Here is a 20,402-nt window from a genome sequence, read left to right as displayed (position 1 = left end):
ATTTAGTCTGATCTTGTTTGATTTTATGGGTCTCCTAAAAACTTTGTTTCCACATACCAGCAGCTTAACAGACAGACATATGATTTCAAGCTGCTAAACTTCAAGGCTTGTTGTAGAAGGGGCAAGAATGCATGGTGGAAGAAAAAAGGGTGGAATTAATGCTGGGAAAGAATTTGACTCTGGCTTATACTCTGGTGCCTTTCATTTTTAGACACACTGAATATTATACATTTCTGCATCTGTTTATGGTACAAAAAACCAGAAATGAGATGACTAAATTTTAATAAATAAAAATGTTTTCGTATGTATATGGTTCTCCATGGTCCTCTAAAAGCAAAAGAGAAAGTTCTTTACAATTCTAAATATAACTCAATATCTACAGTGATTCTCAAAGTTGGTATTATTTAAAAGTAACCTTTTTAGAAATAAGGACCCATCTTTCAAATACTTAATAAATACAGAGTATCAGGGGACTTAGCTGGGCTTTCAGACTGTGTTGATCTCAAGGTGTAACTAAATGGATTAAAATGTAGTTGGGACTTTTTACCTCTGAAGTGAGAAAATCCAAGGCTTTTGTGTTTTTCCTTCATTCATACAGTTAGAAAAACTCTTGTGCCTAAGCAATTTACAAAAAATGGAGGCCAAGGAAGATTGTATTTGTATTTTTGTGAATTGTCTTTGTCCTAAGAAATTAGATGATACACTTGTTGAGTTCAACAGACATTGTCCACAACCATTTTTTTTGTTCAGAAAACAAATCTGATTTTTAAATATCTTGTATTTTAATCTTAAAATTATATATTGAAAAATGACAACTATTTATATTTCAAATGTCTCTAATTCCTGTCACTTCTTCTACTTAGTTGTTTTTCTCTTATAGTAAGAATTCAAATTCAGCATAGTAAATATTAGCATTACTTTAATTTTAGGCAGGATTAATTTGAATCAAATTTAATGGTGGGGGTATGTGTAGAAGGAGCCAAAATACTGTAACAAGGATCTGTCTGGTATTAACTAGGGATTGCAGGGTCTCACTTTTATGTGCCTAAGAGCCTGATGTATTTATGGAGTGTAGGATAGTGGGTAGTTTCCTTCGAGTTTTTTTACAGTTTGACAAGGTATTACTGGTAGGAGCAGGTATTTCCTATATGCAGAGTAGGAAATACTGCTAATAACGTTAATAACCCACCTAACAGAGGGAAAAAAATGAAAAGGAAATGCTTTAAGGGCCCTTGTGGTACACTGTAGTATTAAACACATGGCAGCCCATGGCCTCCAAATAAAATCTTACAATTTGGGTGTGATGTCACTGGTCAATTATTTGAGTGGGGCAGCAATACTGATAGTGCTATCACACCTATGAAAACTGGAATTCCTCCAGCTGGCTTGGAGGGTGTGATGTCCAATCCATCAATGTCAGCTGAGAGTCACCCATTACCTTTTACATCAAACCATAAAAGCAACTTTTACCTTCTCTGCTGGAGCGTGAGGGTGTTGCTCAAGCACCCATTCTTTTTAGGTGTTATGGGTATAATTTATGCATTATGTTCCTCTGTGAGGACTCTGATTGATTCTGATTGCTTCTTCAACCAGAATCAGTATTTGGCGTTAATTGCAGCTATTTGTTCTCTTTTCAATAAATTTAAACTTCACAAAATAAATTGTAAGGAGGAGCAGTTACATTTCCATTTTGAAATTGAGTTTTGAGGACCTGTACATAAGTTATTTGGTGTTTATTTATTGATTTATTTGTATTGACCTGGTCTGTGACAAATTGTGTCCCTAATTTCACCATGGACACTAAAATAGTACAAAATATTAAAAGAAAAAAGATTATTATGATAGATTTAAATATATTTAATGAGCAGTCAATACTGTAGCTTGAAAGTGCTATGTATTTGTTTTTCTTCTACTGAATATAAAGATGCAATCATTTTTTATTTCTATCATTCTTAGGAAGAATAACAAAATTGTATAAATACATGATGACCTAAATCAATTATCAATAATCAAAACTAATCATCAACAAAATTTGTTAACTAGATTTTTAATTATACTTATTGTTGTTCTGCTGAGTTTTAATAGTTTCTCAGCTACTTTAACATCATTACTAAACAATATTTTCCACATCTTTTTTCATTTTATAATTGCAGCACTTCAGAATTTCCTTTCTGACAGAAGAAAGAAAGAAATTAAATAAGTCATTACAGGAAAGCAGTAGTATGGAGTTTATTTATCTGCATTATATATTCCCAGTTTACAGTCCTGCCTAGTTATCCTTTCTTCTTTTAAAGGTTGTCTGACCTTTCCCTTAAAGAAATCCTTTCTTTTAGCTGATAATTTTATAAAATTACTTGGGACACTTGCCAAGTGAGGTATCTGTCTGAAGAGTTTATACTCTACACAAATGGTTCCAGGTGCTGAGCTGGAAAGTCTCAGCTATTTCCAACACAGAGAATAATGGGAAAAAAACCAAAAAACAAAAAAGACCCAAACACACTTGTAAATATTGCTTGTTTAAAAAGATTTATTGATCCAGTTGCTTCAACATGGTGTCCTGAGTGTTAGCAGTTGGATGATATTAATTTCATGGATGTATTTTGTGTTGTCCAAGAAAATGTTTGCTAAATTTGGTTACTATAGAAGAGTTGTGCTTTCTGTGAGATTCTTAGGGAATTCATCTGCATATGAAAGAAAGGATAAGCCAGCTTTGGGGTGAGATAGAGCTGTGTAAACAGGTGGGAATGATGGTTGGGGCTTCAGGAGACAAGGAGAAAGCTGCTAAACTCTGCAGGAGTGGGTGGGGAGATTGGAATTGGAGGAAAAAATTGAAGATGGATGGAACATTGGAACTGACAGAGCAAAATCCCTAATGGTAGAAACTGAAGGGTCTGGAGAGATGAGGAAAATGCAAGTGGACCAAACAGTGGGCACTGTCAGTCAGGTAAATGGATGCAATAATGTCACAGTAAGGATGCCCTAGAAAAGCCTGGATGAATCGATGTGTGTGTTTGACATTTGTTTCTGAGCAACATTCAGTTAACCACTTTGAAGAAACCATGGATCAAACATCTTGGCTAGTTGGTCATTGGCCTGATGTTTCTTCTGTGTACTGATTGAGGCAGGAGTCCTGGGGAAAACAAAACATGCACAGTTTATGGCTGTATCATAACTCATATCTAATAAGGTTCAAGATTCAAGCTGAAGAGATTATCTTAGTTCTGGAACTTTTTTACATTTTGCTTGTTCCAAGTCATAAACTGATAGTGTAGTTATACCATAGCAGTTTTTCCTGTGTGTGGAGAACACATGAAGTAGATTGTATGCAAGATAAATGTGATGAATGTCTAGGCTTTAATTGTATTATGCAGTTAACATTAGGTAGGTAGTAGAAAGAAAGATCAACTTTTCAATATCTTTTTGTTAAAATATTTACTTGTTCATCCCTGCAAGAGGATAAATATACAGCAAGAGATCTGCTAATTAACAAAAGCTGTAATGTGTTTTATCTTCAGTATGTATCCCTGTATCAGTCAGCTTGTAATATTTTTAATAATTATTTTATAATCAGTTGCACTCTTCTGCTAAGACAGTTTCCTTGAGTGAGCTGCATGGCCTGACAGCTTTTACTACAGAACCTAAATGTGTCAACATTGGCAAACTGTTCTGTCATTTTTTTTTTAATCTACAGCATAAAATCTTGAACTCAGAAAAGCAAAGTAAATAAAACAAATAGGCTAAAAGAGACATCTGTGTGCTTTTGTGAAGAGAAACAGTAACAGAGGATATACCAGAAAGCTGAGGATGACGTGCTGCAAATAAACCTTAGTACAAATGACAGTTCTCTGTTTAGGATTTTCTCATAAAGGTTCAAGGTATGAAAACTTAAAGGTGGAATAGAGTACTGCCAGAATATCTGACTTTTCCTTTAGGCAACTTTTTCAGGCGATGGAAGTATTTCGTTTATCTAAATATGTAGAATTTATTGTCCAAGAAGACAAGGTCCATGCATGGGCAGTGTTTACAAAACAATGGATGTCAGACTCCACAATGGGGTTTTTATTTGACAGAATCTGGTCAGTAAGGTGCTACATAGAGTAAACATGATGGAATGGAAGGGAATTCAAGAATCGTTTTTTGTGTGTCTGGTGCAGAAGTCTGAAATCTGTAGTAACCAGGAACCACAGCTTCTCTTCTGGAAAGTTAGAGAGTATCTGGTTATTCAGAAAACTGATGCCAAGGTGCTTGCCCTTGCTTTGGGAAATCTTCTGTGTGTTCCCAGAAACATTTTCTTCATGTCATCAATGTCGTGTTGAGCACTAAAAGAGGTATAAAGTGTAATACGCTGCAAACTATTTCAAAAGTCTGCAAGTTCTGCTTGTAGGGTTGTTTTTTGTTCTTTTTGGTTTTGTTTTTGGTTTTTTTTTCTGAATAAGGAGATGAGCATTTATCCTAATGTAAGAAACCAAAGGTTTATCTTAAGCATCAACTATAATTCTGGAGTTAAAATCAGAAAATGTGTCTCTCTGGATTTCAACAGAGGTTGAGAAAACCTTAAGCAATGTTTTCCTTTTCCCATTCCTATTGTCACAGACTGTGCAGGACCTGTTACTAAGACAAAGGCCAAGCACATCTGTCTAAATCTTATATTGTTAAAGCCTGCAGTTTTTCTTGCCATATGATTATTATCAAATTTCTCTGCACAGATTAGTTGCTGCTTAAGCACTGTGTGCAGCACCACCTGGAAATATTGTTAAGTACAGTCAGTGAGAGGAAAAACATCAGTGATGGTGACTTTGAATTCAGAAAAAATAATTAACTACCAATTTTTTAAACTGGATTCTAAAAATCTGTGTTTCCAAGGGGTTTTTTTCTATTAATTTTTAAGTATTTATGAGGACTTAAACATAAAGCTATGTTTAAATAAGGCTTTTAGTCCAAGAATAAAAAAATTAATGCCACCTGAAAAAGCTTCAAAGTCAGTCTGTCAGGTTCTTTATGGCAATGAAGCTCTCACATTATCTTTTTTATGTTGAAATCAGTTCAAGTCAGTGAAATTTCTTTAATGAACTTTAGGGCACATCTTCAAAGAAACCTGCAATTGAACCTGTGGAAAGGCCAATGCCTTTGAACTGTGGAAAAGAAGTTTATCCTAGATTAGCTTGATCTTTTAGTTTACTCTGCCTTCTAATCTAGTAAGAAAGATCTAAGCTTGAAGAATACCCCTGAACTGCAGTGACAGCCTAAAAGCAGGGTATTGTTAGGGAGAAATTCATTGCTTCCCTTAGGTATTGGCATTTTAAATTTGGAAGGATAGCAAAGTTGTTTATTTTGTACTGTGAACATGACCACTCTGGGTCTCCCTGAGCAATTAGTTTTCTTTATTTGTTAGCAGATGTTTCTTTGTTTATTTCTTTCACTTGTGAGTAGAATAAGACCTTATAAATTGAAAATTTAACTTCATTTTTGTTTTCATTCTCCCTCTAACATTTCAGTGTACTTCCATCCAGTTCAGTCGCTCATCACTCAAATGTGGAACAATGTACCTTCAAATTTGAAAGAAATAACAAAATCTGGAACAAATTACAAAGTGATGGAGAAGGGAAGTGCAGAGCTGTATGGAAATAAGTGCATTAATGCATAAGCTCTGATGCACATGAGTCTGTTTTGAAGGACACTTCATTTTAGTTTCAACTTCTGCTTTTAAATTTTACTGTAATCTGATACAACATTTGCTTGGGTGAGTACTTGAGGAACTTTCAGTGTTAACAGTATTCTTTTAGATAGAAATTCCATTGGATTTTGGATTTTGTACTCTTTCCAGGTTACAATAAGAAAAACATGGAAGGGATTTTTAATAGAAAAAACCAACACTCTGGTTTGCAGCTGGCAATCACAGTGCCTCTACTGCTGCTTTTATTTTATTAAGTGGAACAGGTCAATTCACTGTCTGAGCTGACTGTGTTCCTTCTCTGGTGAAAGTAAAAACACAGGTCCAGCAAAAAATGAAATGACCACTAGTTTCTTCTTTTCAATCATTCAGTGAAATGTCCTTTTAACAACTGTCTCATTTTGTGGAATCAAGGAGGACAAGGATGGTCATCACTCAGCTGGCAAAGGAAAATGCTTTTGTCTCTAGCACTGACTTCCATAAGTGATATTATTCAATGTCTACTTTTAATTATGGGGTTAAGAAGCACCTACACCATGAAGAAAGCTCAGAAAGGCAGAGTTAGGTAGAAAATCTTGTTCAGGTGAAAGAAATCATGTTTATAAAACTGGATTTTTGAAAAGGAAAGTATGGAAGGGAATAATATAAAATGTATTTGAGGGAACAGAGAAGAAGTTTAAATTGTATGTTTATCCAGCTTATAAATTATGCTATATTTTCCTGTATTTTATTTTTTTAAGTTAATTCTCTGACCTGTCAATGGGATTTTCACCACTGGCTTGATTGGTACTGTTTCACCCTTCATCTGTGAGAAGCAGTTTCTGCTTTTTATTACTATTTCAAAATGGTATCCTTCCTTTTCTTCTCTCACTGAGTTTCCTAAGGATTTATAATCTTTTGCATCAAAAGGAAATGTTTTTGCTGGTACATACTCTATAGTTGAAATCAAGTGCCAGGCAAAAAGCTGGCTGACCTAATGGGCTGATTCCAGCAGAGCAGACGTTTTGAATCTGGACTTCTTAGTTATTGAGGGTACAGGATTTTGAATGCTTTTATCCTTTTATTGGTGAATGCACTAAAGTGCATGCAGACAGAGAATGTTAAAGTGGCAGTCAGATAAACTTGTTAAAGCAGTGGGAGTTTTTCCTTTCTTTCTACGTGACTTTATCATCACAGTGGAGTTAAAAGGCAATTAGCCCTTCAGCTCTTTTCTGGCCAGTTTATTGGCATTTTACACACAACTGTTGAATAGACAGTGCCATATTAAAAATTCCAATGAAGCTGGCCTGGGGATAACAGACTCTAAATTTCTGGTTAATGTAGGTTTCCTTGAGAGGAACTATTGCCAAAAAGCTTGGGTGAAATTATCTAAAAACAGTACCTATGCTGCTTGTACTCATAGTTGATGGAAAATTGTAGTAGTCTTGCTACATGCTGTGTTACATTTCCAGGGAAATATTTTTATAAAGAGTGTTTGATGAAAAAGTTTATTCCTTTAGTAATAACAGGCTACCCACTGTGTTACTTTAGGCAATGAACATGGTGAGTAGAATAAGACATTTTCATCATCAGAACAACAATCATTCTTGCTTTGCATTTCTGTAATTTTCATCTGAGGTCATTAAAACACTTCACAAACATGGATTACTGATTTCTTTCAGTACATGAGAAGTGGGAAATAGATTATTATGTCAAAATTTTGACCAAACATAGTCCAAAGTTGTTTTGGTTTTGTTTGTTTGTTTTGTTTTTTCTGCTTGGATTTTTCTTTGTTATTTTGGAGGGGGGTGGGTTGGTTTGTATTGTAAGTTAACATTGTGGAGTTTTTTTTTCTCATTTCAGTGTCAATAGAAAATCAAACACGTCTTTTGCAGTTCTTGCACCCCAAAGTATTAAGAACCAAAACCTGACTGTAATATTTTTCATGACTGAGGAGAATGAAGTACAAACACAAGACATATAAGCTCACTACTGGAGAGTAAATTGGATTTTTCATACCATTTCAGTTTTAATCTGGTCTTGCCAAAGAAAATAGAAAGTTTTTGATAGACGTGACTGAGACTATTATTGCATCTTAATGATGCATTCATTGCTTCTATGAATAAATTTATTTAGTTAAATTTTGTAGCTGATTTTAATTTACTGATGTTAGATCATGAGAAATCCATTGAGGTCTGTGAGTGTGATTGAGAGCCAGAGGGTAAAAGCAAAGAGTAGATCTGACTTTTAACCTGACCAAATGCATTGCTCCAATCTGCACTGGGGAATCAGCAAAAAGGTTCCTTAGAAGTCCAGCTGGTTTTTGGGTCGGATCTCTTTCAAAGTAGGGAAGGAATGCTGGTAGATTTAAAGAATCAGAAGTGTTATTTTCACTATATTTTGGTTTGCATGACAACTCCAGAGGGAACTCAGATTTTATTCAGAGAGCAAGTGATGGATTTATGCCCCAGTGTGCCTTAACAATAAGCAAAGCAATTCAAAATGCCTTCATTTGCTCAGGTCTATATAAGTGAGAATTTCTTTCAGAGCACAACACTGATTTAAGGTGATCCCCAATAGCAGCAGTTCTATTTTAAATGGTGTGCACATGTATTTCAACTCCATTAAAAACTTAAACTTTGCTTCTGATACTCACAAGCCATCATGAAAGTCGTCTGTAACTTTTGTCTTTTAATATAGCAAATACATATTGGAAGACAATGGTTTCATTAAATGGGTGTAAATTGAAAACCTAGAAGTTGGAAGGTGCCAGATTTAAAGTAGCCCCCATATAATTATTTTTAGGTGTCCTTTTGGTTACATGTTGCAGCACTTCTCAGTTGCACAGCCATTTACTGCCTTCACTGCTGGCCCATGCTTGCTCCCTGCTGCTGACTCCGTTCTTGAGCTGCATTTTCTGGGACAGTAACTGTGGGATGGACAAGCAGTTATGTTATTGGGCATCTTAGCCCTACCCATTCTCTTTCTTCAGATTCCTTTTGTGCTAAAAAATTGTGTAGCCCAAAAAATGGGTATGGTGTGGACTTCTGTATTCAGTCAGGGCTCGTCTGAGATGCAGAGAGCACCCTCAGCAACTTCAGAGTGATAAAAACTCTGCCATGATGACAGGAGGAGTGTCTGGTTAGCAGGAGCAGAACCAGTGCTGAAGTTGGAGTGGTTCTGAGCTTTAGGCCATCTCTGACAGCTTTCTGGGCTGCCAGGAAAAAATCAATTTTTTCACATCTACAAAGTGAGGAAAATAAAAAATACAGTATTATTTTCTAGAAATGTGTCAAATATAACATCTTGAAGTCTATGCAACTGTTTTAAAAATGAAAAGGGCTATAAAAACTGAAGAACTTTACACTAGCAAGCTGAATACATCAGAGCAAATGACCAAGACATCTGCAACAAAAACTTTTGAACCTGTGCCCAGTGTCTGTGCACCGTCTTTTCCCACACAGATAATAATGCTCTCCTCTATCACAAAAAAGAAAGTGGCTTGTTAGTGCTCTAGAGAGATGGGATATGGTGATGAGCAGCACAGGCAAGCCCAGGAAGCAAGCAGCACTATAGTTCCAGGGAGATGCTTAGCAAAAGCAGCATTTTAAAAACTTTGGTAGTGCTGAAAGCAACTGCACCGTGTAAGGAACATTTGTCCTGTGGACAGAGTGACACAGACCCTGGACTGAAAAATAACGTGTGATCATTAGTTAGAAATAGCCATCATTTACAGACACCAGGGGGCAGAATTAAGGTTGCAAGGACACCCATAAACCCGGCATTCCCAAGCAGAGGGCTATTTAAGTTCAAACTCAAGCACGCTTTTAAATTTAAATATTTGAATGGTGTAGAATTTGTTGCAAACAATGTCGTGTTTGTGGAAACAAAAACATTTAAATGCAGTTGGAAGAGAAGTGTGATTGTTCATTTGTTGCAAATGTGAATTTGACTAAAAGCTAATTTTAATTAGTTTCAGCTAATGTTCAACACTTTATTGTTTGGGCATGAACTAGTCCGGCTTTCTAAAGGAAAAACATCAAGCAAATCCTTTCTTGAAGGTTAGGCCTCCTTTTCTTACATTCTGAACTGCAGAAAACACTGTAGATAACTGCAGCTTTTTATTTCCAACCTGACCTTCCATGTTCTGAAACTAATTTGCCATACTGCTTCTCAAAGTCTGCTCAAGGACTTCCTTTAGCAGAATAATGTGTTTCTTATTAAGCACATCCTATAAGACCCAGGAGGATTGCATGCAAAGAAAATAAGACGGAAACACAGATGAATTTCCATCCTCCAGTCAGATATATGATATTGATGACCAGGATGCATATGAAGGATATTGTAAAGAAGACAAAGAAAAAGAATTAAAGCAAATGTCTGACAAATTGGCTGTCTTCAGATGCAAGGATGACAAGTGGTCTGTGCAGCTCAGTGGAGGACATGGAGGCATCAAGCCAAATTGTTATGTAGTCAACAAGTCTCTTTGAATCACATGGTTGTGTGTAACCTCTCTTTTAAATAAGGCCTCAATTTAAATTACATCATCATGAAACACTTAAAAGCCGTGAAGTTCTACGTGAAAGCTGATAGTTTTGCTTAACTCCAAATGTTGTTCTTCACTGTTATGAATTTTATATTTTTACAGGAATAATGGGATATTCTGTTAAAATGGGACTTCTTTCCAATATTATTTCCCTAATTTTTAAGTAGATGCACCGAATACAAATAATTGTGAAAATAGGAGCTTTAACTTCAAATCAGTTTCTTCCTTGATTTTTTTTTTCTATGAGGTGACAAAATAATTTCATGCTAGCGTAATTTGATGGAAAAATGCACTGAAATAGCTTGAGTGTGCTGTAATCTCTTTAACTTGTGATGTTCTCATTCCAATGTAGCTAAATATAGATTTCAGAGGTTTTACAAGGTTAATGAGGAATCTTTACCCTCTGTATGCAACTTAGTGCAAGTGTAATTTAGTGAATTCGCTCCAGAATTATCACTACTTTTTCATTTCATTCTTCAACAAGATGCAGAATTTGGTTAATCAGAATTGTAATATGATTTTCCTGTTAATCTGTTTTAAATCTGATATTTTCACCATGACTAATCCATGAAATTTGTCAACTTTGTCTGTGATTTACACAAACTCTATTTATAAAGAGAAATTGTTTGAGTCCTAAGGCATGGAATATTATTTCCCAGCATGCTTTTAGTGACTTTTTACTAACAAGTATAAACAAAATGTGCTCATTTACTATATTATTATTTCAAGATCAGGAGGTAAAACCTGAGGAATGTTGAAGAGTATATTCCCTGTAGCAGTGTATATTAGTCTTAAGCCATTAAGGAGAAAATAGCCTATCATATCAGAGTTGGTAAGGATGGTTGTGATCATAAAGTTTACCTAAAATAATTGGATAACTTGCTTGTAGATTAAAAACATATGTGATTCTTGTATGTCTTTATGCTGAGGCTTTAGAATTAATTGCTGTCAGCATAAACCAGACCAAACAAAAATAGATTTGCATCAATTCTTTGTAATGGGGGAAAAAGAAAGGCTTGAATGACAGTGAAGATAATTCTGTTTTGTATTTGGGGGGAAATGGCTACACAACGTTCACATACAGGAGTGCAATTTACTATATATGGGAAAGAATAAAGGTCATGTAGGTAAATGTAATAACAGGCAAGTAATACCTTCAAAAGAAAGGAAAAAAATCTCTTGGGTACAGAAAGTTTGTCTGCTCCAGCTGTCCTCTCCCACTTGTTGGGGGAAGACATTTGGGGAAAGGCCAAAACACAGATATTCACAAAGCATCCAGTTTTTAGCTCAGCACCATGTCTTAATCAGCTTTTACTTGAGCTGCTCTGCTCCATACCAAGCAGGTTTCAATGTGCAGCACACCCCTGCATGTAGCTAAGTCCCAGTGCCTGTGGGAATGAGAGCAGGATGGCTCTGGGCTTCAGTAACAGCACAACTGCAGGTGAGGGAGGAGCAGCATCACCTGCTCTTGAGCTGAGCAGGAGCTGCTGAATGCCATGGCTGTGTCCACGTCATTTCAAGTTCCTGATGGAATGGTTTTGTGAAAGATCTCCAGAAATCATGCGCATTGAGATCACAGATGGCCAGCTGTTACAAGATCCACGGACTGGTGCCAGCTTGGCCTGCCCTGCAGTCTGATCTTTCTCCAGCAGAAATGGCCATAGATCATTCCCATGTCCATCAAGTTACCCAAGTGCAGACACACTCTGTCATGGTCCCTGGGGTAGGAAATGCCCCTTTGTGCTCAGATCGTAGGAGAGCTCTGGCCAAGTGGAGAAGGGTCAGTGTCCTCAGGTGGTGTCTGCCAATGCCATGGTGGACTTATGTGATTGCCCAAGCCATGGCAGGGCAACTCTGTGTCCTTGTGCTCCTGGTTGGCTTCTCTGTCCTGCTTCCTTCACCACTGTAGCTCATGTTCTCAAAGGCCCAACTGCCTCTTAATCTGATTTCTGAATGAAAACAGTCAACTGCTCCACGTAGAAATTCTTATTTCACAATGTCCTAAAACTCTAGGGGAAGTTTGGTCTCTGCTCCAGGCTGGAATCCGACCTCAGAATTACAATTGATTTCCGACTTGTAGAAGTATTTAGCCCAAAAGGATATTTTGTGGAGAACAGAGAAGAATTTGGGGTAGACAGATTAATGTTGTACACGTGATGTTTTGCACTTCCCTAGCTAAAAAGCAATTGAATCAATTTTTTTCTTATTGCTCATAGCATAAAATGGAAAATAAGTGGTATCTCAGCCTTTTAAAATATATTTTAAAAATAATAGAAGCAAAAAATAGATGTTTAAAGTATGATTTAATATAATACCATAACATTTAGAAACCAAAATGATTTATTGATCATCTTACTTTAGCATATCAATGTCTCCTTATAAATGCCACTGTTCCCTTCAGAGCCTTGAAACTTGTCTAATACTACTGATGTATGCAATTTATGGATAACCAATGGGGCTACATGGAATCTGTTATTCTTTCTGGGGTATCCTAGATATTTGGAGCTAATGTTTTCATGTGTACTAATCCTAATTTACACAGAATTGCTTGGGTCAGATTTGAAGCTGCATCAACCTGTGAAAGCTCTTTGTTTAATCCATTTACTGAATAATTGAGCAAAGACTCCTATATTTTCCAAATTTAGGCTCTTAAAATTTTTGTCATTATGATATAAAGAATTCTGGTCTATATGGTTAATGTGACATGTTTGTATAAGAAAAAAGTGCTCTCCAGTGTAAATTAGGTGTACAGAATTTGCTTAAATATTTGTTGCTTATGAAAGTTCTACAGCAAGGCCTTTTCCTCAGGCATACATTTATCAGCTGAAGTCTTGATTGTTTTGCCTGTATTATGTCACTCACGTCTGGCAAGAACAGCATCCTGCTGTTTGTGAAGCTGACCTCCTGCTGCTGCTTAGCCACTTGTAGGATTCTATCCCAATTCCTCTAATCCACTCTGTTTCAATAGCACCATATTTGGGCTCCTTCACAGATTCTTTTGCTGCTCTGTTTGGGATGCTCTATGAGCTGAATTAGAATTTTAATGTTCCGTTCAAAACAGAAGGAACCTTTTTGTTAAATGAGAATATAAGGAATAATCTCCTCCAGTCCCTTGGACAGAATTTCTACACATGCACTGTATTATTTTTCTTCAAACTTTTGTCCAGAAGTTTGGGGCACTATTTCAATATATTGGTTTACTTTGGGTAAATCAGATCCAATTTGAGGTTTAATGTTGCAATAAGGCCTGCTACCATCTTAAATTGTTTCTTTCCTGTTGTAACTCCTCATTCAGAGTTCAGTGCTCCTTGTTTCCATTATGTCAAGGGTTTACTGAAATCTTTTCAAGCTCCTTGTGCAAGTCAGGCCTAATTAAAGCAGAGAACTGAAAGGACTCCAAAAATGGTGTTAGAAACGACACCAAAGCACAAAGTGCACTTTAGGTATTTTTGCCTTACTTTCAAGAAGTCAGGAAAGATTTTCATATGTGTTTTTCCAGTAGCTATTTTCTGATCCCCACATGAAACAAGGCTTAGAGAAAACAACTTAAAGCATGATTGGTATATGTGTGTATATATGCATATATATATATATAGGGTGTGTGTATATATATATATAGGGACTATTTATATATATGTGGTCTGTCCCTTTACTTCACACCTAAGCTTATTAACTCTGCTGAATCTATTTGTGGTCAATATAGCAACTGAAAAAAGCAGGATAGCAGAACATGATCCTTTTTAATGCCAAGCTCCTGGGCTTGTACTTGCTTTAAAAATTATTCTTTAGAGAATGGGATTTAGGATTTAGTTTACTGAAGAATAAACATGTGGTTAAATGATAATGCTAATTTTATTCTTTGAACAAGTTCTTTGGACACAATGTAATATTGCATGAGTCTCTCTTGTACAATTTGAAAAACCTTTAGTGCAGTATATAGAGCTTACCTAAGTGTTTAAAGAGAAAAAAAGATATTATCAAAGTGAAGCATATTTCAACAATTTCATAAATTGTCTCTCACTTGTACCAAACTTCCCTCTCTGGAAAATTCATTTTAGAGCATGTACCATGTTTGCTTCAGCTGTAGCTTTTAATGCTAAATTTTAGTTCCCTCTCAGCTGGATCATCATCATCATCAGAAGGCACATGATGCCAAGACCTGCTGAGAAACCCTGTGAATGGGGTCAGGGATGTGGATGGAAACTGGAGAAGACAACAGCTACAGCAGTTTGATATAATGATAAACTTTACTGCTAGAAATGGAACAGAGAAGATAATGAAGAAAACAGGGGAAAGCAAGAGACTTCAGAAAGAGGTGGTGAAACAGGGATAGAGGCAATGAAGTATGGGAGGAAGCAGAGGAAACAATACTGAAGAAAAGAAGTGGGACAAAGCAAGCCTATTACTTGGTCTCCTTTCCTGCATTTAGCAAATAATGTGCATTTATAATTTGTTCACAAATGTGTTCACATTTCTAATGATATCAACATGGAAGAAAGATGTTTAACAGCTTTTATCAAGGGATTTAATCTGTGGAATCCAAAATGAAGAGGTTTGTAAGTGATCCCTCCATGCAGTATCAGTGTGAGGACCTGTGGTTCTGCTGCTCCTTCTCTGTTTGTACTTTAAAATTAATTGAAAGCCTCATTGTTTTGTTTAAACTGTGAAAGCTTCCAAGGTCAATGAGTTAGGTAATTGACCTGCCTGTTGTAGGACAAAAATATGTATGTTAAATTGCATAATTAGTTTTAATTACATAATTATGGTGTTTAATATGGAGGGGTCAAAGGTTACTATTACATTTAGAAGTCATGGCAAGAAACACAAAAATAAGCAACATAGTTTAATTCTGTGTTTCTTTGGGTTTTAAAAAAGGGGTCCACTGTGATCTATCTTTGACCTTGGATATTTGATGATTATAGCAAATAATATACTGCTGTTACCCTTTATGGGATCATAGAGACACCTTTGTAAATGACTAAGTGACTTTACCAAAGACTTCATTTAGGTTCAGAGTACACAAAAGTTAATCAATGGTGGGAACTCAACTGACAGCAATTTAATCTGATTGGGTAAGGTAATTACATGATTACCAGGAGTGTTTATATATGGACAAGGATATTTTTATTGGAAAAAATCCTAATTGCTTTCTTACTGAGAAGAGAAAAAACCAAACAAATTTGTTGTTGCAGGTTAAGAGGACATCCTTCGTTCCTTGAAATAGCTCCTTTTCATATTTTAGTGACAGAATGAACACATAATTCTTTGCAAATTTGCACTGGGATTATATTAGGAGTTCTTCTGTTTCTGAACTTGAAATAATGTCATCAATGTCTTGTTTCATTTAAGCAGCTCGTTGCTTATACATCAATTGTGTGATAGCCTAAAGATGCCATGATGATAATAATTAATTATCTCTTTTACTGCGTGTAAACACTGTTGCTTAAATTCAGGTTGATTTCACCAAAGGTAAACCTAAAGATCCATTATACTAATGGATATTTCTGGGAAGGAGGGCAGTATTTGTTTTTCCATGATGGTTAAAAAAAAAAAAAAAAAAGCATGTAAAAGATAGGGAGATAAAAGATGGTGATCCTAAATGTTGGAAGAAAAGGTATCATTCAAGTTCTCTGAAGGGTCCTTTAGAAAATGCTCTTTCATTCTATTGACATTGAAGGTGTGTTGGGAGATGTATCTTCATTAACAAAACATTAGCCTCTGTGCTTACCTCCTGAAGAGCACTGCAGAGTAGAATCCCAGTTGGCTGATAAATACTGGCTTGCCCCAAAACCTGATTAAGGAATGGGCTGGGCCTGGCCCTGGTGCTTTGTAGGGTAGTGTCTAAATCTAGATGCCAAAAAAATATAAAGTGACACTTATAAGAGTAATTTTGTATCACACTGGGAACTTTTGAACATATTCTGCCAGTGGAAATGGGATGCAATCCTCTCAAGACTCACTTCTAAGGAATTGAAAAGTTAATTAACTAAATGTTAAATAGAAAATAAATGAATTTTTGAAATTAAATATATAATTATGGAAAGATGTTCTGTGATATATTCCATATTATAAAAATTACATGTTCTCCCTTTTGCTAATTTTTCCCTTATAAGTGCTTTAGAAAATATTACAATTTTGAATTGTTTTTCTAAACCAGATGATCCAGTCACTGTTGGAGGCACATAGCCACGGCACAATCTCATGCTGTACATTGATCACCTGTCCAACCTTTGCCTAGAGTGTGATCCCCAGTTCCTTCAAGAGATCCATCTTTACCTGTCTATAAAGAAGAAGAGGAGGAGGGAGACATCTGGGATATTCAAGTATCAAAGTTTAACACCAGAGCAGGTCGAATCTTGATTTATATTATTCTCTATATGTGTTGCTAGTTTTGACTTGGATATTTGGCTGGATATTTTTTCAGTGATTATATAGTATGGGTGGAAGTTGCTCCAGTGTTGAAGTGTTTTTGTTTGGACTGCTCACTTGCTGAAACTGCACATGCTTTTTTCATAGTTCTGTGGTGTGAAATTGAACCCAAAGTCACTCTGCTATTGAGGAAGTTGGCTAATACTGAGCATGCCTGGAGTCTGTACCTCTCCCTTGAACATATGCTGACCACAGAGACTAAAATGTGGCAAATTCTTTAAAGCTGTTCAGTATTCTCTAGCTGGACCATTCTGTGTTTAGCACACAACCAAATCCAGGTCCACAGCCAGTGTGATCGTGTTCATTCACTTGTTAAACTTTCTTCTTACTCTTCCTCTTCCCTTTGTGGGAGAACTTTGCTAACCCAAAAAAGCCAAGGTTTTGCTTACTGTCCTAAGGACTGCCCCTTCAGGAGTGTAGCACAGCCCACACACAAACCTGGAATATGTCCAACTTGTTCTTTGAGCAGAATGTGAACCCCTGACCTCCTGGGCCTCCGGCAAGAGTGCTGCCTACTGAGCCACCAATACCCAGGCCATCAATAAGTTTTAAATGCCAGTTGCAGACTTCACAGAGATAATGACTTCAGTGTGTAAAGGTTTTGTTGTGGAGGCTGCAGTCTCACACATGGCGTGACAGAGTAAATATGCTAAAACCATAGAGAGCCCTTGCATAACTCGCCTTGATATAACAGTTTTTGTAATATGTTTCAAGGCATGGAATATTATTTAAAGGGACCCTGTTATGTAGGCTTAGGCCCAAAATGAAGCTATTATGAAAAGAATGTTTAGCAAAACCAGAAATATGTCCATGAAATTGTTGGAGTGGGAATTTCAGGGTAACCTTGCTTGGATTTAAAGTCGCCTGCATGACATTGCACTGTTGTTCTAGGGAATGAGAACCAGCAAATGAAAATACTGTTAAGTGAGAATCAGAAACTGAGCAGGATAAAGATGTTAGAAAGCTATTACTATTTTTATAACTCCTTAAAAATCTTACCTCATCCTGAGCAAGATGAGATGAAAAAATAACTTCCAATTTAGTGGTTCAAAGCAGCATTATTGAAACAGGTAAAACCATGTATTTGCATTTTTATAGTATTTTTAACCCAATCACAAGTAAGTTCTTCTATTTTAAGTATTATAAAGGAAAGTGAACATGAAATAAGCTTTCAGATTTTGGCACATTTCTGTTATATTGATGTTTCCTATTTAAAATTTAGCATTAAAAGCATACAAGAGATATATTGATGTTTGCAAACAAAGTGTTATTTATAGACTTGGATCAGGAAGTAAAACATGGCCAGATTTGAGCTTAGACTTAGATTGTTGAAAGGCTGTGAGATAAATTGCATGAACCTTCTACAGAGCACAGGCCAGGAACCCAGGACTCCTTTTCCCAGCTGAGTGCCCAAATCACTAGGCTACAGACTCTTGCTCCCTCTTGTGTTCTTTCTCCAGCCCAATGAATCTTGAATTATTTTTTGTACAATGAAAGAGTTTCAGTGGTAGAACTTTGATATCTCCCTCTCCTTGCCTCAGCATTTACTGCAGCCTGTAGCAAACTGATTGGAACGTTCTGTAAAGGACATTGCTGGGTCTTGGGCTGAGGAAGGAATGGGACCAGGGGATTTGGCTTCTGGGATGAGCAGAGCTGCTGCCAGACTGGGAATGACTGGTGCTCATGTCCTGTTTTAGAAAAACATAGCACCTGAAGAATGTTGTAGGGAGCCCACCTGGTTGGTGTTTATTAGGCTGGCTTTGAGAGTGCCTGGTGGGTCAAACTCCTCAGATCAGCTGTGCAGCTCCCCACAGGACTGGGCAGAAGCTGAGCCATGAGATGAAGAACCCTGGCTGTGCAGGTAAACTCTGACCCTGAACAGAGATGCAGCTTCTGGGTCTGGCCTCTGTTATCATCAAAACCTTTATGGCCATCAGAAACTTGTGCAGGATGGGGTAGGAGCATCTCCAGGTAGGAACATCTCCAGGATCATCATTTTGGCTACACATGTCTAAATTCTTCTCTTTGAATTCCTACATTTGTAGGTTTTTAATTAGTTTAATTTTAAAGCTCTTTTGAATGTAGAACTTGAGCTATTTTATGAACCTGTTTTTCAAACAAAAGTTACGTTTTAAAGAACGTGTTATAATTAGGCAAGATGACAAGAAGAATTTGTGGTTCAAAAGTGCATCAACAGTTATGAGCCAGAGACAGTGTGTTTTGAAGCTTAAAAAATGAAATTGCTTTGAACACATTAATGCTGTTCAGGCAATGCTGTACAGCAGTGTGTATTAGATCTGAACTTAGGAATAGCCAACTAAATTGACTGCATTGCAGTTATAAGACAAAAGTTTGTCAAAATTACTGACTAAGTTCCTAGGCTCTTTTTTTGTCCCATGTGTATGTTTTTATGAAGTCCTGCAGTGCAGGCCCTCATTCATGCAAATGTATTTATCTGCCTCAATGGAATGATTCTGGTGAATAAGTCAATGTCTAAGATCAACTAGGATGAGTCTGGTTTTCTTTTTAATAGGAATGCTAATTTTGAAAAGGACATCTGTGCGTTATTTTTAGTCTGAAGACCTACAGACAGTATAAAATTGGAACTGTAGATTTCCTTGGCAGTTATCTTTGATTGTTTCTACCTGTTTAAAACTCTGGAGAAATAATGTGATTCATTACACATTACTGTCCTGGTAGTAGATGTATCACATAGTTTGGTATCCAAACGTGAACTATTTCTGCTTTGTAATGTGGTGAATTGGGGGTGGTGGAAGTGGGAATAGAAACTTCTATTCATGACAGATGATTGGTTTTAAAGACAAGTTTTTTCTGCTGTGCTAGTGTCTATTTTCATTGCAAGGGAACTTTTTATGTAGTAGGAGAACTCTGAAGTAGGAAGGATGCAGTCTGTACTCAGTTGTTCATGGTTTAGCTGCAGTTCCTTTGGCAGCATTTCTGGTTCCACACACAGGACTTTCACTGTCCCATAATCTGGCTTTAGCAGGGCTACCATTTGCTCAGTGTAACATTAATGTCTCTCCTTTCCCAGTGAACAGAAGTTAAATTGATAAAGACTGTAATCATATTAATGCTTCTGTGTGCATTGCTGCAGGGAACTGCTTAGCACGGTGTTGAGTTAATTGCTTTGAAGTGAGTGTGAGTTGGTGTGTTAAAGAGGGCCTTTAGGTACCACTGTTATGAATTTGGATAAATAGCTAAAAAATGCACTCTAGTAACCCACATGATGACAGAGAAAAGTAGAGAGGACTGGATGAAAGCCAGAATGGGAAAACTGAGAAGGAGGGGGGAGGAAAAAACATTGCTACAGAAAGCTATGAGTTGGTGGAGTGGTAAACTTGGGAGGTGAGTAGAGGTCTTCATAAATAAATTTTTGTATAACTATGGATAAACTATATTCCATGACTTTGTTGATTTCAATCATTGTAATTTGGGAAGCCCTGCATAAGGCAGCTACAATAACTAAAAGTTGTGATCAATAAGCATCTTGATGGAGGCAATAGTCAAATGCAAGATCAGTTATAGAAGAACAAGCTAAGAAAAACAGACTTGTAGTTCAAATCACATGAAAATTGCTATTTCATTTGGGAACAGCATACTTCCAAGATTATAGATTGGAAGGGTAGAAGTAAATCACTGTAAATATGACTCATATGTTAGTGAAAGCCCACATTAAAGACCTTATCCTCCCAGCTATAAAAATAGTCAACTTCGTTCTGAGTTAGGTAAAAAAAAAGTAGTGTGAATGCTGTTGTG

General features: G+C 36.6%; 1 protein-coding gene across 1 annotated transcript in view; it reads left to right on the top strand.

The window, feature by feature from the left end:
* Nucleotides 1–20,402, top strand: part of ERC2 (ELKS/RAB6-interacting/CAST family member 2) — a 402,854-nt gene that overhangs the window by 332,349 nt on the left and 50,103 nt on the right. The window contains exon 16 of the mRNA XM_084214527.1: nt 16,354–16,544. Coding sequence (XP_084070653.1) covers nt 16,354–16,434 — 81 coding nt within the window. The 3' untranslated portion in view covers nt 16,435–16,544. The remainder of the gene's footprint in view (nt 1–16,353; nt 16,545–20,402) is intronic.

The sequence above is a fragment of the Fringilla coelebs genome (genome assembly GCF_963513975.1).
Source record: "Fringilla coelebs genome assembly, chromosome: 13".
NCBI classification, from domain to species: domain Eukaryota; kingdom Metazoa; phylum Chordata; class Aves; order Passeriformes; family Fringillidae; genus Fringilla; species Fringilla coelebs.
This window is presented reverse-complemented; position numbering and strand designations above follow the sequence as displayed.